At 42.1% G+C, this 14,367-nt stretch overlaps 1 protein-coding gene across 9 annotated transcripts in view; it reads left to right on the forward strand.

The window, feature by feature from the left end:
• The first annotated feature begins 290 nt into the window (after window positions 1–290).
• Window positions 291–14,367, forward strand: part of LOC149141933 (uncharacterized) — a 446,950-nt gene continuing 432,873 nt past the window's right edge. For 2 of the 9 annotated variants that reach the window (XM_089446275.1, XM_089446273.1), the window contains exon 1: window positions 297–932. In XM_089446275.1, coding sequence (XP_089302401.1) covers window positions 639–932 — 294 coding nt within the window. In that variant the 5' untranslated portion in view covers window positions 297–638. Of the gene's footprint in view, window positions 933–14,367 lie in introns of all 9 variants that reach the window. The other 7 variants (XM_089446271.1, XM_089446270.1, XM_089446268.1 and 4 more) reach the window with 6 other exon arrangements.

A 14,367-nucleotide genomic window follows, 5' to 3' on the forward strand; every position in this document is an offset into this window, starting at 1 on the left:
CCTTTGAAGAACAATTTAATTAAAGTTTAGAGAGACAATTATTTGTTGAACAATTTTTTTAAAAGCATCCATTAGGCCTCTGAGGAGATTCGAGATGCCCTAAAGATTCGGAAACTCTTACCCGGTTCTCCCTCCCGGCGAGTCATATTTCCCATGCTATCGGGTCATAAATGAACGGTGAGTGTATATGCCCACTGTTTGATTTCAGCGTTAGCAAAATCGAATGGTGCGCATATACACCCGCAGTGCATTTATGGCCCGATAGCATGGGATTTATTGGATCCCCTTCCTTATGGCAGAAAATGGTCGCTACGACAACGGCAAGCGTGGCGTTGTTAATTATATGTTGGCATAGCTTCTATCTCGTGGTGGGGTTGGAATTAACCCGTCCGGGGAAGGTGGAGGCCCCTCACTATTTTTGGCGTCATCCCTTGCACAGGGTACCCACCCGAACATTGAATTTTCCATCCCCAGCTCGGAGTAAACGGTACAAATTCCTCAATCGCTGTTCGGCGTTCAAGACGCAGCGACGGCAGCCAAAATTGATGACAATGCCAATGGAATCGAACCCATAACCTGCGAATTTGATGTTACACCCCACCCAATGAGGAGGAGGTGAAGGTCAGTATAATCAGGGTATGACGGGGTCCATTCCATTGAAACTTGATTGGTGGGAGGAGCAGTGTGGCGAGGGCAGAGATGGTGAGGATGTTATGGAGCTGCACATTATGCATAACGCGGGGATGGAACGGGAAGCGGATGGAGCTTCTGATGCTGGAAAGCTAACGGACTCTCAGTTGGATGACACGATTGATAGATTGATAGAGAATCGCAAGCGATTGAAATTGGCTGACGGTGGTCAGAAGCTGAGCATCTATCTCAAGAAACATATAGATGAGAAAAACCGCAGGAGCAGGACGCCGCGCCCCGAGGTTTTTGTTTCCTAATTATTACTATTAAGAGGAAATTTAGCTTGCCTGAATTTATAAATGTACATGTACTGAGGCATCTATGCATAAACGTATCAAATTCCTTTTTTTAATGACTAGATTCGGTAAATCTCAAAAGTCCAGTGCTTAATCATCCTGACTTAATTGTTCTCGCCTATAGGGCCAAAATCCGGCCATTGAGGAAAAACCCAGTTCTTAGTCCCGTTTTGATTGATCAGATAAGTTTTATGAAACTTTCTTATACTGCAATGTTTTGCTCTTGTGTTTTCCACAATCCGTTGCTGGTATGTAGTATATGCAAACAAATATTGTGTTTGAATTGTTTCTCAGGTGGTGTGTGAAATTCTTCCAATTTGGGAGACGTACGGCATGCATTCTAATAATAATGTTATGGTTATTTCTATTAATTTTTTTGCTCTGGTCTTTTATTCTTTAAGTGAGGCGAATTTATTCTCTGCGACCCAAAAAACAATTTTCAACGATGTCAGTTTTATACTAATTGCAACCTTTTGTTTATGAATGCATTTTTGTTTCCATTAGCAGACTTCTGCTTTCTCAACTAAATCAAAAGAACCTCTACAGCCCAATGAAGTTGATTTCGTAGAAACATTGCATGCGATTCCTCTGCAGCCATTTGTTTAAAGAATAATGAAATGTGTAATTATTGCATTTGGAAGTCTCACAACCAGGTCTGATTTTAGGTCGCAACGCTTGTCAACTAGCGACGAGCTTAATGCTCGATGGACTTATGGACTTTTGCTACAACTGTTCTTCAATGCCAGGAAGGCAGACAGTACCATATTTCGGCAGATTGAGATTCAACAGAATTCCTCTTCTTTTTGGTTGTTTGGTTGCCTTACCTTGATTGTCTAGACGCCACCTAAAGTAATACAATGCAAAGAAGCTGGGATACAACTCACAACATATGAATTCCTTGGAGGAGAAGATTGTAATGTATCCGATGTCTTCACTTGGCATGGATCATCAAATGCTCCTTTGTTTTGTTTTGCCAAACTTCTCTGTTTTTATTCGATTATCTGCTATAATCCCGACCTGTGCGTCATTATCATTGTTTCCATTATCTAACTGTCTATACCATTGTATTCAGCTTCATTTGCTGCTATTTCCTGTTGTACATTGTTCTTCCATTATTTCTGTTCATTTCACTTTCTTTAGTTGGCATCTTGTTTTGTTTCTGTTATCATTTTATCATTGGGATGTTAAAAAATCAGACCATGGTAAATAGATTCTGCACTCGGGAATCTAACCGCTATAGAGTATGTTAACCTACAAACACATACTACTGATAATATGAGCATAAAACATACTAATCTGAATTCTCATAACAGCATCACTATCTGTATCCTAAATCTGAAAACAATAAATTAATTATTAAATTCTATAGCTCAAAAATTTGTTAGGCCAGGTAGTAACTCCTGAAGGCGAAAATGATTCGTATGTATTATTTCATTAGGTAGGTCTTCATTATATACATGAGGGAGAGACTGTTCACTTCATCTCCCGATGACTGTTCATATTAATTATTTATCTATTTACATTATATTCACCCAATCTTGAGGATTAGGTGTCAACATTCCCCTCCCTAATCTGAAGGGATGTTGGTGAGTCCAAGCATCATTCTGAATCGTTCAAGCTTTTCTCTTCCAAGCGCTTTGGTGAAGATGTCTGCAATTTGCTCATTAGTGGAACAATGACGGAGATGGATTGTTTTGGCGTCAACATGATGTCGAATTAGATGATATTTAGTATTGATGTGATTCGTTTGATCATGGAACTTTGGGTTCTTGGCCAACTTTATTGCAAAGGTATTGTCAATCATGAGTGGAGTTGATTGTACTTGTTTTACTTGCAAATCTTCAAGAATTTTCTTGAGCCACACAATTTCTTTTGTTGCTTCAGCTGCTGCCACGTATTTTGTTTCTATTGTGGAATCTGTTGGAGCTAATTGTTTGCGTGATCTCCAGGAGACAGCTCCTGATCCAAGACTCATAGCATATCCTGAAGTAGATACCCCAGTTTCTTTGTCTCCCTCGAAGTCTGAATCAGAGTATCCAATCAAGCTGAAGTCGTCCACCTGTGTATACTTGATTCCAAAGTCTTGAGTTCCCTTCAAGTACCTTAGAACTCTTTTTGCAGTAGACCAATGTCCTTCATAAGGCTTTTGCATAAACCTGGAGAGGATTCCAACAACAAACGAAATGTCTAGTCTGGTAGTAGTTAGGTAGTTGAGACTTCCTACAAGCTGTCTATACTTTGTTGCATCTTCAAATTCTTTTCCTTCAATAGATGTGAGCTTTAAGTTTTGTTCCATTGGAGTAGTAAGAGGATTGCATTCTGTCATGCCAAACCTGCTCAACAGATCTCCAATGTATTTCTTTTGAGACAGAAATATGGACTTCGGATGTTGTGTTACTTCAATGCCAAGATAGTAATGAACATAGCCCAAATCAATCATTTCAAAACTTTTCCCTAATTCTTTCTTTATGGATGCAATGTAGCTTTCATTGTTCCCTGTCATCAAAAGATCATCTACATATACCACAAGATATACAATTGTTTTGCCAGCTTTCTTGACAAATAAAGTTGCATCGTCAAGATCATAATGTTTGAAATTGAGTTTTAGAAGATGCTCAGTTAGTTTTTCATACCAGGCTCGCGGTGCTTGTTTGAGGCCATACAAGGACTTCACAAGTTTGCATACTTTATGTTCATGTCCTTTCACAGCAAATCCTTCGGGCTGAGACATAAAAACATATTCTTTTAGATCTCCATTTAAGAAAGCAGTTTTTACATCCATTTGATGGACTTTCCAACCATTTTGAGTTGTTAGGGCAAAGAGTGTCCGGATGGTAGCCCATTTTGCTGTGGGGGCAAAAGTCTCCTCATAATCGACCCCTTCCTTCTGTGCAAAACCTTTTGCCACAAGCCTAGCTTTGTGCTTGTCAAGTGAGCCATCAGCTTTATACTTGTTCTTATAGACCCACTTGCAGCCAATTGGTTTGGTTCATAATGGAGGACAACCAGCTTCCAAGTGCCGTTCTTTATGAGGGCATCATACTCCTTTTGCATCACTTCTTTCCATTCATTATGAGAAGCAGCTTCTTTGAAGAAAGTTGGTTCAAAATCTGTAGACAAGTTCAATTTACAATCATAAGAAACATCCATATCAACAGGTGAATTAGAGTCATCCACATCACCTCCATTCTGCCGGTTTGAATTTCTAGTTCTTGTCTTTCCAATCTCATCAGGATGAACACTTTCAAGTGTCTTTGTCAGCCACTTTGGGGGACCTTTTTTCAGATGGTCCAGGGTGCTCCGCTGATTGAGTTGGGACTGAATCAAGATTGAGTCTCCCAATTCTATCAATCACATCACTTAAAGCATCATCTGTTGTTGGAGTTTCATGCGGGGGAGAGTGTTCTTTAGAAGAAGATTCCACATGTTGATCTAGTATAGGAATCCCCCCTTCAAGATGTGGAATCTGATTATCAAATTCTTGAAATGATTTTTCTTTTGCGAATCTATCCAAGCGATCAAGTTGCCGCTCAACAACATTGTCAATTTTGGATGATTCAAGAAAAATTACATCTCTAGATACAACGAACTTTTTATTTACTTTATCATAGAGACGGTATGCCTTGGAGGTGTTTGAATACCCCAGGAAGATACACTTACGACTTCTAGCACCAAGTTTGTTTCTATGTACCTTTGGTATCAAAGCATAACAGGTAGAACCAAAGACCCTGAGATGCTTTACCGAAGGAACATGTCCATACCACATTTCATATGGAGTCTTGTTTCTAATAGCATTAGATGGACATCTATTCTTTATATATGCAGCACATAGAACAACATCAGCATAAAACATTATCTTTACATTTTTGAAGAAGAGCATGGATCGTACCATATTTAAGATTGTCCTATTCATTCTTTCAGCTACACCATTCTGTTGGGGATTATAAGGTACAGTTGTTTGATCTTTGATCCCATGTTAGCGAAGATAGTTTTCAAATTCATTTGATGTGTATTCTTTTCCATTATTAGTGCGAATAGACCCAATATGAGATTGTGCATCATTTTCAATCCATTTATGAAAATTATTGAATGTTTGAAAAGCATCAGATTTGTTTTTCAATAAACAAACGCAACACATTCTGGTGTAGTCATCAATAAATGTCATCATATGTTTATTTCCATTTGCAGAAGGAACAGGCATTGGACCACATAAATCTGAATGAATGAGTTCAAGTTTTCTATGTGCTCTTGAATGTGAATCATGAAAAGACTGTTTGCTATGCTTTCCTAGAATGCAAGCATCACATTGCTCAAGTTTCCTAGGAATTGTAGGCAAACCAGCAACACCATTTTTCTTCAACAATCGGAGGCTGTCATAGTTCAAATGTCCAAATCTAGCATGCCATAATAAACTTGATGGAAGAGTACCTTCTTCATGATGAGAATTGGATGAGAAATGTTTTGCACGAGCAGAGGTTCCTTGCAGCTTGAGAAGCCTTTCTTCTTCTATTCCCCTCATGACAAGTGAGTGGTCAGATGCTTTTCTCACCTCAAGCTTGCCATCAAACATATGAATGGAGTGACCTTGCTGGCAGATGTGAACCAAGGACAACAAGTTTCTCTTCAGCTGTGGGAGATATAGAACATGGTGCAAAAGAAAGTTTGGAAGACCAAGCAATTTAAGCCTGATTGTGCCAAGCCCTGATGGCTTGATTTTTGATTGGTCTCCAAAGTATACTGCTTCATCAACATTGTCAGTAAATTCTTCAAAAAAATCTTTTCTATGAGTCATGTGGTAGGTTGCTCCTGAATCAAGCAACCAATCATTTTTCCAAGAAGCAAGTGAAACATTAGATAAATCTTCATTTACTCCAATGTTACGTTGTGCCACAACATAGCGAGCGGATTCAGGTGCTTTACCTTTGTCTGTATCATCAGTTTTACCTTTCTGTTGGTTTCTTTGCTGCTCAATTTTGTCCCATGGTAGCTTGCATGTAGAGTCATCATGTGATCCATTTATTTTGCAGCGAATGCAGTGCAAATCTGCCTTTTTTCCTTGAGAATGTCTGCCCCCCCGCCTTTGAAATATCTTCCTCTTCTTCTTCGACCACCTCTTCCTCTTGAAGAATCTTGAGCAGGATGCTTTTCTTTATGAGCAAGGCACACAACCTCTTCAGAAAATTCAGGGGCTGTCTTCTTTCCAAAAGCTTTCTCTCTTTCAGCAAACTTTTTCACAATAGAGTCAAAGGTGATATCTTTGAGATTTCCATTTGCTTGCAATGACTCAAGATAATTGGAGTATGTAGGATAAAGTGCCTTGAGAAAAGCGATAAGAGGAATATTCAATTCAACCTTAGTGGATTTAGTATCATGCATTATAGACTTTACTTCAGAGGCAAGAATAAGAGGATCATTATTTTGCAGTTCAAGAGTGAAGAGTTTAATCATGAGTTGAACAACTTCAAGTGTAGAATGTGAGTCATAGAGTTCTTTCAGCGTTTGTAAGGCTTCAAAGGCAGTTGAAAATGGCGAAATATGGCGACTCACCTCTTCATTTACAGATGCTGTGATTAATGCATAAGCTTTGCTGTTCTTGTTTTCCCAAATGACGAGCTCTTTGTCTGAGGTAGGCTATTCTGGTTCTTTGTCTCCGTCTTCGACACACACTCCTTTCCATAACTCATTGAAAATGAGGGTGTCTTTTATCATTCGGGACCACTCAGGATAGTTCTCCTTGCCAGTGAGAACTATTCCCACAATAGATATGATTGAATGCATACTGTAAAAAAATACTTCTGCTGGAAAAAATGCACTGTAGTAGCAATATTCTGAAAAATGAAATTATGGTAGCAATAGGGCAAATGTATTATTGTGGGAGGTATTATATGGAGGAGGAGTGGTATGGAGGAGGTATGACAGTTTCAACACAGGATGTTTAAATTCGAAGATTCCAGTCGTTATTAAGTCAAGTAATAACTATCTTTATTTTTCAGAAAATAGAAAATTTGTAACTTGAAGACTTTGCTATCTCTTTCAAGTTACAGGTGGGTCCGATATCAGCTCAAAAATTGGAAAATTTTCTTTCCTTGACTTTATCAGCCAACACTATGAGAACAGTGAGATCCAGTAGAGATATAATCAAATCCAAAGTAAAGCGACCAATCCTCATCACAAAACTGGCTTCTCTGGTTACTGAGATTCATTATACGGGAGTCATTCATATATATGGTATACGCAGGGTGTTATAGCGGAGATTTATACGGTGTCAGGTCACAACGGACATCGAAAATATAATACAAAAGCGTTATTTCAACATTTTAGATTGTGGACGGAGAGCAGTGCTCAAGCCTTCATTGTATCATAGTCACCAAAGTGTGGACATAAGAGTCGACTGTGGTGGAGGAACAACATTTGCTGTGCAATGTGAATACCAAGGAAGCCAACGTATATCAAAGAGGCTGATGTAACAGTGTTCACCTGTGTATGGAGGCCAGAAAGACAGATATGTACCTGTGACGCAGTTTCGAAACAGAATCGCAGGCCCTTCTGCAGCTTTTGGCACTCGCGCTTCGTAGCACAGGTCCGGAAGCCCTAGGGATTGCCCATGCAACCCTCTCTTAAATATGGCGAAGCCTCTGGTGAAACCTTTGTCAGGCCAGCATGCAGTGTGTAGGACATCGATGGTGGAGTCGACGATGAGAGGGAACGTATGGTAGCGATAGGGTAACTAGGGTATGGCAACCGAAATATGCAACGTTACAAAAATGTAGAAGGTCGAGACCAACAGTAGCGTGGATTCCACTGGTATAGTAGCGTGGAGTATTAAACCACGTTTGTGGGTGCGCAGATACCAAACGCACAGTAGAGGACAGTGAGCATAGGAATGGAAAATATCACAGACCGCAGAAATGGCAGAAGGGAGTTACAAGGGCATAAAAGCTAAAAATGGAGCTGGCTCTGATACCATGTCAGGCCAGGCAGTAACTCTTCAAGGCAAAAATGATTTGTATGTATTATTCCATCAGGTAGGTCTTCATTATATACATGAAGGAGAGACTGTTCACTTCATCTCCCGATGACTGTTCATATTACTTATTTATCTGTTTACATTATATTCACCCAATCTTGAGGATTAGGTGTCAACAAAATTAAAGCTCTCAAACCACCACAGTGATGCACCCTGCTTCTCTTTTATAGATTAGGAAGAAGAGTAGGTATTATGACTCTGGACACATGAGCAAAAGCACCTCAACTGAAAGTATCAAGCCCTAATACTAATGTGCCTTCCTTGCATGGCTAGATGAGCCAAGTGAAATACGCCTCTATTGGAGATGAATTGAGGCATGCAAGCTTGCATCCTTGTAGAGATTTGTGCCCTAATCAAGACTGGGAATCCACATGCATAAGTGTCTACTCTAACTATGAAATTGTGCCTTCTAACTAATTGAGCATCTGACTACTAGCTAGGGGATTGTGCACTCTAACTAATTGGACATCCCCGCCGCTAACTAAAACAAAACTTAGAAATAGAACTGAATTGCTAAATATCGAAATTGGAATTAAACAAAAATATGCATGCACCCTTAATCTCTGCCCCCTCCATATATGCCGTTGCACCCTCATTACTGCTGTATAACATGTGGAAGGTGTTGAGAAATCTATAGGGCAATTAATAGAGTGATTTCCCTTTTACTGATAACTGCTTGTTATGTCTTTTTACTTTTCTTACTTATTTAGCTTTTTTACTTATTATTACGTTTGTGTATCATCAAACAACTACCGAAACAAGAAGAACAATAACACAAAATATAGGCTGCAAGGCAGGGTTGAAAGCTCTCCACTTGAGACGAAAACCCACAAATATCTTCTCTTCTTATAGATTTTTCAATTAGCAAATTCCAAGACCTCTAGACCAAGACCAATACCTTTCAAAACCAAGTCCAACCCTTTCGGATGATGTGCTTCCTTTGTCCAAGTCAAACCCAATCAAATCTCTTCCACAACTACTCTTATCTTGGATGCCCTACCTCATCCTCAAAGAATATCAGGTGCCAGATGCTTACCCAATCCTCCATTTTGTCTTCCCAAGTGCAGACAAGAATGATGTGCCCATCTCTCCCTCTCAACCAGGGAGGATACATCAACCAACCAAGCTTGTATCTCAAATACACAAGCTTCTTATTAGGAAGAGATTTTGTTAATATGTCAGCTAACTGCTCATCGGTGGAGATATGTTGTAGCTGCAACACACCATCTTGCACTAGCTTCCGAATGTAGTGATACTTGTTGTTGATATGCTTTGTCTTTTTGATGAAACACCGGGTCTTCAGACAATCATATACAACTGGTATTATCACAATGTATCATTGTAGGGTCCATTGGTCCTTCAAATAGGTCGGATAACAACTTTCTCAACCAGAAAACTTCTTTGCTTACTTCACAAGCTACAATATACTCAGCCTCAACACTACTCAAAGCCACTGTTTCTTGCTTTCTGCGCATCCATGAGATCATGGAGGATCCCAAACTAAAACATCCTCTTGTAGTGCTCCCTCCATCCTGCTCATTGCCTCCCTAGTGGGAATCTGTATATCCAATAAAGTGGACATCATTCCTCCTATCATATTTCAAGTAGTAGTGGATGGTTCCTTGCAGATATCTCAGTATATGTTTTGCTTCTATCCAATGATCATACTTTGGCTCCACTTGGAATTCTCTGACAACATTTACTTCCAAACATATCTGGTCAAGTATTCACCAAGTACATCAGTGAGCCAATCAATTGTTTATACCTGGAAGGATCTACAGGGTTTGATTCGAAACTCCTTAGTCTTTTAAAGTTTGTGATCATCGGGGTTGTCATTGGTTTGCAATCCATTATGTCAAACCTCGTCAACATCTTGATCACATACTTTCCTTGACCTAGATAGATCTCATCAGGTCTTTGCCAGACTTCCAGTCCTAAATAGTAGTGCATCAGTGCTAGATCCTTCAAGTCAAATTCTGCTGCTAGTTGCTTTTTACATTCTTCAATTCGACCTTCCACACATGTCAAGAGAAGATCATCCACATACAAAAGAATGATTGCTGGCTCTCCCTTCACAACCTTAATATAAAGGTTCAGATCAACATAACTCTTTGTGAAGCCTAATCTCTGTAGGTATGCTGCATGCATCCATCCTAGTATACCATGCCCTTGGTGCTTGCTTGAGGCCATATAATGCCTTCTTCAATCTGCAGACACATGCCTTCCTATCTTTAACTTCAAATCCCATGTAATATCCCCAATATTGATTTTTCATTTAACATGATTAACGAAGTTTACTGGCGAAGTGCTAAGCATAGCACAATTTTGTAATCTGGGCATTGGAGACATTTTTGGTACATGGGACATAGGAGAAATCGAAAATTTCAACCTTAGTGTAATGTGGGGGCCACTCCTCAAGGAATACACATCCCTTGGAGGAAAAATCGATTGTGTGGGAAGGAGGTCGAAATATTTGGCTAAGGGACCCACAAGGAAAGGTGAGGCAACAATTATAAATAGAGGGTTGAAGGCAGCATGGAGGACCTTTTGGTAATTTGACATTTACACTTTGTTGCTCTAGTTGTTCAGCAGAGTCACAAGTGCTGCTTAGCACCAGAGGTTTCCAAGGGGAAATCTCACCCTTTTCTTTGGTGGACCACGAGTGCCACCTAGGGAGGTATTGTCACGACTTTGTGGAGGCTTGGGGGACCAGTTGTAGGTGGTACGACTTGCCTTAGCTTCAGCCTAGACACAGAAGAGGAGCGACACAGTTCTTTGGTGAAATGGGGTGCCAGAATTAGAGGCTATACCATTGCTGGGCAATTCCTTGTCCAAATTGCAGGTGAAGGAAGAGAATTTACGGGAGGAGAGAGTGCCTCTCTAAGCAAGACGAATTTCTTGGGTTGGGCTTGTGCAGATTTGTCCCAGGACTGCGTAGCCATTGGTGGAGCTAATTGTGGGGAGGCTTGAGAGAAGGATCGAGGAGTTGAGGTTGATGGGAGTCTGATCAGAGGGAATTTGAGGAGAGTTTCCAGCCCTTGGATGATCGGAAAATACAATGTTCTTTACTGGTTATATTTTCTGGCAGTGGAGGAGGGCCAAGTATTGGGGGGTCAATTTTGGAGCTTCAAAATTAGAATAAACTGTTCCTGGGTTTTTCTGGGTTTGTTGAGGAGAGGCCAAGAGTAATTTGGCAGAATTTTTTGAGCAATCTAGAGGGCTTAAACAGGTGTCTCTTTCCAACCAGCAGTTGTTGGTAATTGACACCATTTTGTGGGTTTTTTGGTGGGAAGGATTGCGACCAATTCCTTTTTGGGTCCTGCGGGAAAAATTAAGAGGAAGCTACAACAAAAATTTCAGGCCAATTTGGGCATTCCAGCAGGGGATTCGAACCATTTTTAGATAGCAATAGTGGCACAATTCTAGGCAGCGAAGAGGCAGTTTGGGGGTTGAAGCTTCTACACATTAGGGCATCTTTCTCACCTTGGGTTTGCTTCCACTTGCTTACGCAAGCTCAGGTGCACTTGTTCCTTGTTATTGTACTCCCATTTATTCCAGATTTTTAATAAAATGGCCCAACTGTTGTGCTAAAATTTTTATTGCGTGTTTGGGTGTCTTGTGTGTTAAAATTTTGGTCGTTTTCGAGCTCATGCTTCAGTTATTCATTGCATAATTCCATTAGAAATATTATAGTGGTATCTAAGCCATGACCTTGGCCAACTGTGGGGTAGCTAACTAGATCCTGGAAGATTTGTACATGTATGCACAGTGATAGGTTAAACCATAGATTACCCATGGCTCAAGGAAGATTTAGTATGCAAGAATTCTTGGCGCAATTAAGGAAGGTGTCGGACCAGATCCATCCTAATCCTTACAACAAAGACACTAGAGTTGCGTAGGCCGTGGGGGTGCAACCATCTACACTATATGGGGAAAGTCGACTGAATCAGGGACAGTTAGAGGGTGAGACCAGGGGGCGCTATTGTTGGTGGAGACCTGGCTTTAGATATCAGGCTCCTGAGGAGGAGGTTGAACATGAGGTTGAGGGCACACAAGATTGTGGGGAGCATAGGGATACACCCAATGTGACGCAGGAGTCACCATTGTTGGAGACTCCCTTGACTGCTCCGGTTGACATCTTAGTGGAGAGTATAGAGCATACCCCAGTAGTTCCATCCGTTGATGAGGTGACCGAGGTTGTGTCTGGGTTTTTGGGTGATAGCCACACACAGCAGATGGGGGATGTGCCAGGAGACGTATCCACCCTTGATGAGGCACCGGGAGATACAAAAGTATTAGACGATGCGCAGTTTCATTAGTTTTAGGCCGACCTTCTAGCATTAAGAAGGAAGGCCACGTCAGTGCGAGAGGCTATTCTGTTGCAGAACGAGGAGCTAGAGGGCATGAGAGTGGTTTATGTCGAGTCAATGGCCAAACTGAATCATGTTGGGGAACGGTTGGATTCCCTAATGGTATAGTTAGAGTGCAGTTGGAGTGTCAGAGCAACCCTCTTCAGGCATACATAGACGGGGCTAGCAACACTGTTAGGTGACCCTTGCTCATTGGAGTGAGAGAGACAGAGCTACCTAGTCAGATTTCATGTGTTGACCTGGATAACGAGATGAGATGACCTAAGTTGAACAGGGTGCAACATACGCATGTTGGGGTTGTTTTATGTGCGGGAGTTCATGCATTCGATCCCTCTCTTAGGGTTGGATGGCGAGAGATTCTGAGTTGGTACTTGCTGGAGTGGGCTAGGGAGATGGTAGTGGACCCGGGTGTAGCTCAACATGAATTTCTAGGCACTGGGGATATCAGAAGCCCAGACTCGCGTTGGGATTCGGGTGGGACTACCTATCATTTTCCAGGTATGCCGGTTGACTACGACCTGGATGGTACAATTGACCTAGTAGTTGAGCACGCGCATTCGCTAGGGGAGTTTGGCGTGGCACTAGTGGCCAACCAGTTTATGGGCAGAATCCTTGGGTTGTCTTGGTATGACGATTGTACATGGGATCACAGGATGATCAACATGCTTTGGCAGGAGTTTGTCGGAGGAGGTACCATTGGCAGGCCACCAGACGTTGCCTTGTATGGAGCTAGGGATTCTTCGCATTTGTGTGGGGCACAAAGGACACAGAGGGGCAGAGCAGTGGTGGCATCGTTACTATCACCTAGGGAGATTCACTTCTTGGGTCCCTGAGGGAGGATTTGGAGGGGAGGTCCATTCATCAGAGGGTATGGTGATGCGATAATGGAGGTGATGATATTGGTTTGGTGTGGGCCGACACGTAAGAACACAACTCTAGGCCATCACATCCAGGGATGTGTGGGAGCATCTAGCATTGAGCAGTGGTCTACAGGTGGGCATGGAGATGCATGGTGGTGTGCTGTAGTGTGTTGGATTGCGTTGCAGAGTAGGAGTGTCTTGCATTGCATTGAGTACACACGGGGAGTGACTGGGGCAGTGACACAGGCAGGACATAGGACGGTACAGGATGGTATAGCAGTAGTTGGGCGTATCCTATGGTATACAGGGACAGGCTACGACATACAGTGGCATGCCGAGGAGTGTGGTGGTACTTGGTGCTATGCAGTGGCATATAGTGCGGCACAACGACCCCTTGGAGCGTTGCCTCCAAGGAGACTTGTGGACAGGGACATTAGGCGTACCGTTAGGTGTAGCTCAACCCGGATCGACGAGGACAAGGTTGAGCTCCTGGGGACACCATGTTCAGTGGAGATAGGTCTTTGACTGGGTTATTAGCAGATCTGAGGCAGAGAGAGGGACATCCATAGGATTACTCTTTGGTACCCCTACAGATTCTTGATCATACCCTTGGGGACCTACCCACTCATCACTCTCCAGTGTTGCTTGCGGTCGAAAAGCGTTCGGTTGTTGCCACTTGATGCTCTCTGTTAAGGCGGAGGGACATGGGAGTCCCACCCTAGGCAGTTGGATGAGACATCGTGTGTCATGGGCGAGGAGGTGACTCTCCAATTGAAACATTTGGTGGAGGCACAAGCGGACGGATAGAGGCTTGGGGATGGCATGGTTTATTGTCCAGGTAGCATAGGTTCCACTCCTAGGCTCACACTTGGGGAGTAGATTGCAAGGGAACTGCATGATGTATTTCTAGCGAGACAGTCTGAGGTGTTACAGGAGCCTGAGGGACAGTGGATGGTAGACTTCGTCTACAGGAGGGTACCCAGACTTCGAGCAGTGTTCAGGTGTATCATTAGGAGTTGGGATAGCGGATTTCACTGTGTGGTTTGGCAAGAGCAGGGCAGGTTGGAATGCGTGGGACAAATTCTTGATACTTGGGGTCCACCTATGGGATACATACAGGGGTC

This window comes from Pinus tabuliformis, chromosome X (assembly GCF_031772625.1).
Source record: "Pinus tabuliformis cultivar Carrire ecotype Pingquan chromosome X, CPIR1, whole genome shotgun sequence".
Taxonomy (NCBI): domain Eukaryota; kingdom Viridiplantae; phylum Streptophyta; class Pinopsida; order Pinales; family Pinaceae; genus Pinus; species Pinus tabuliformis.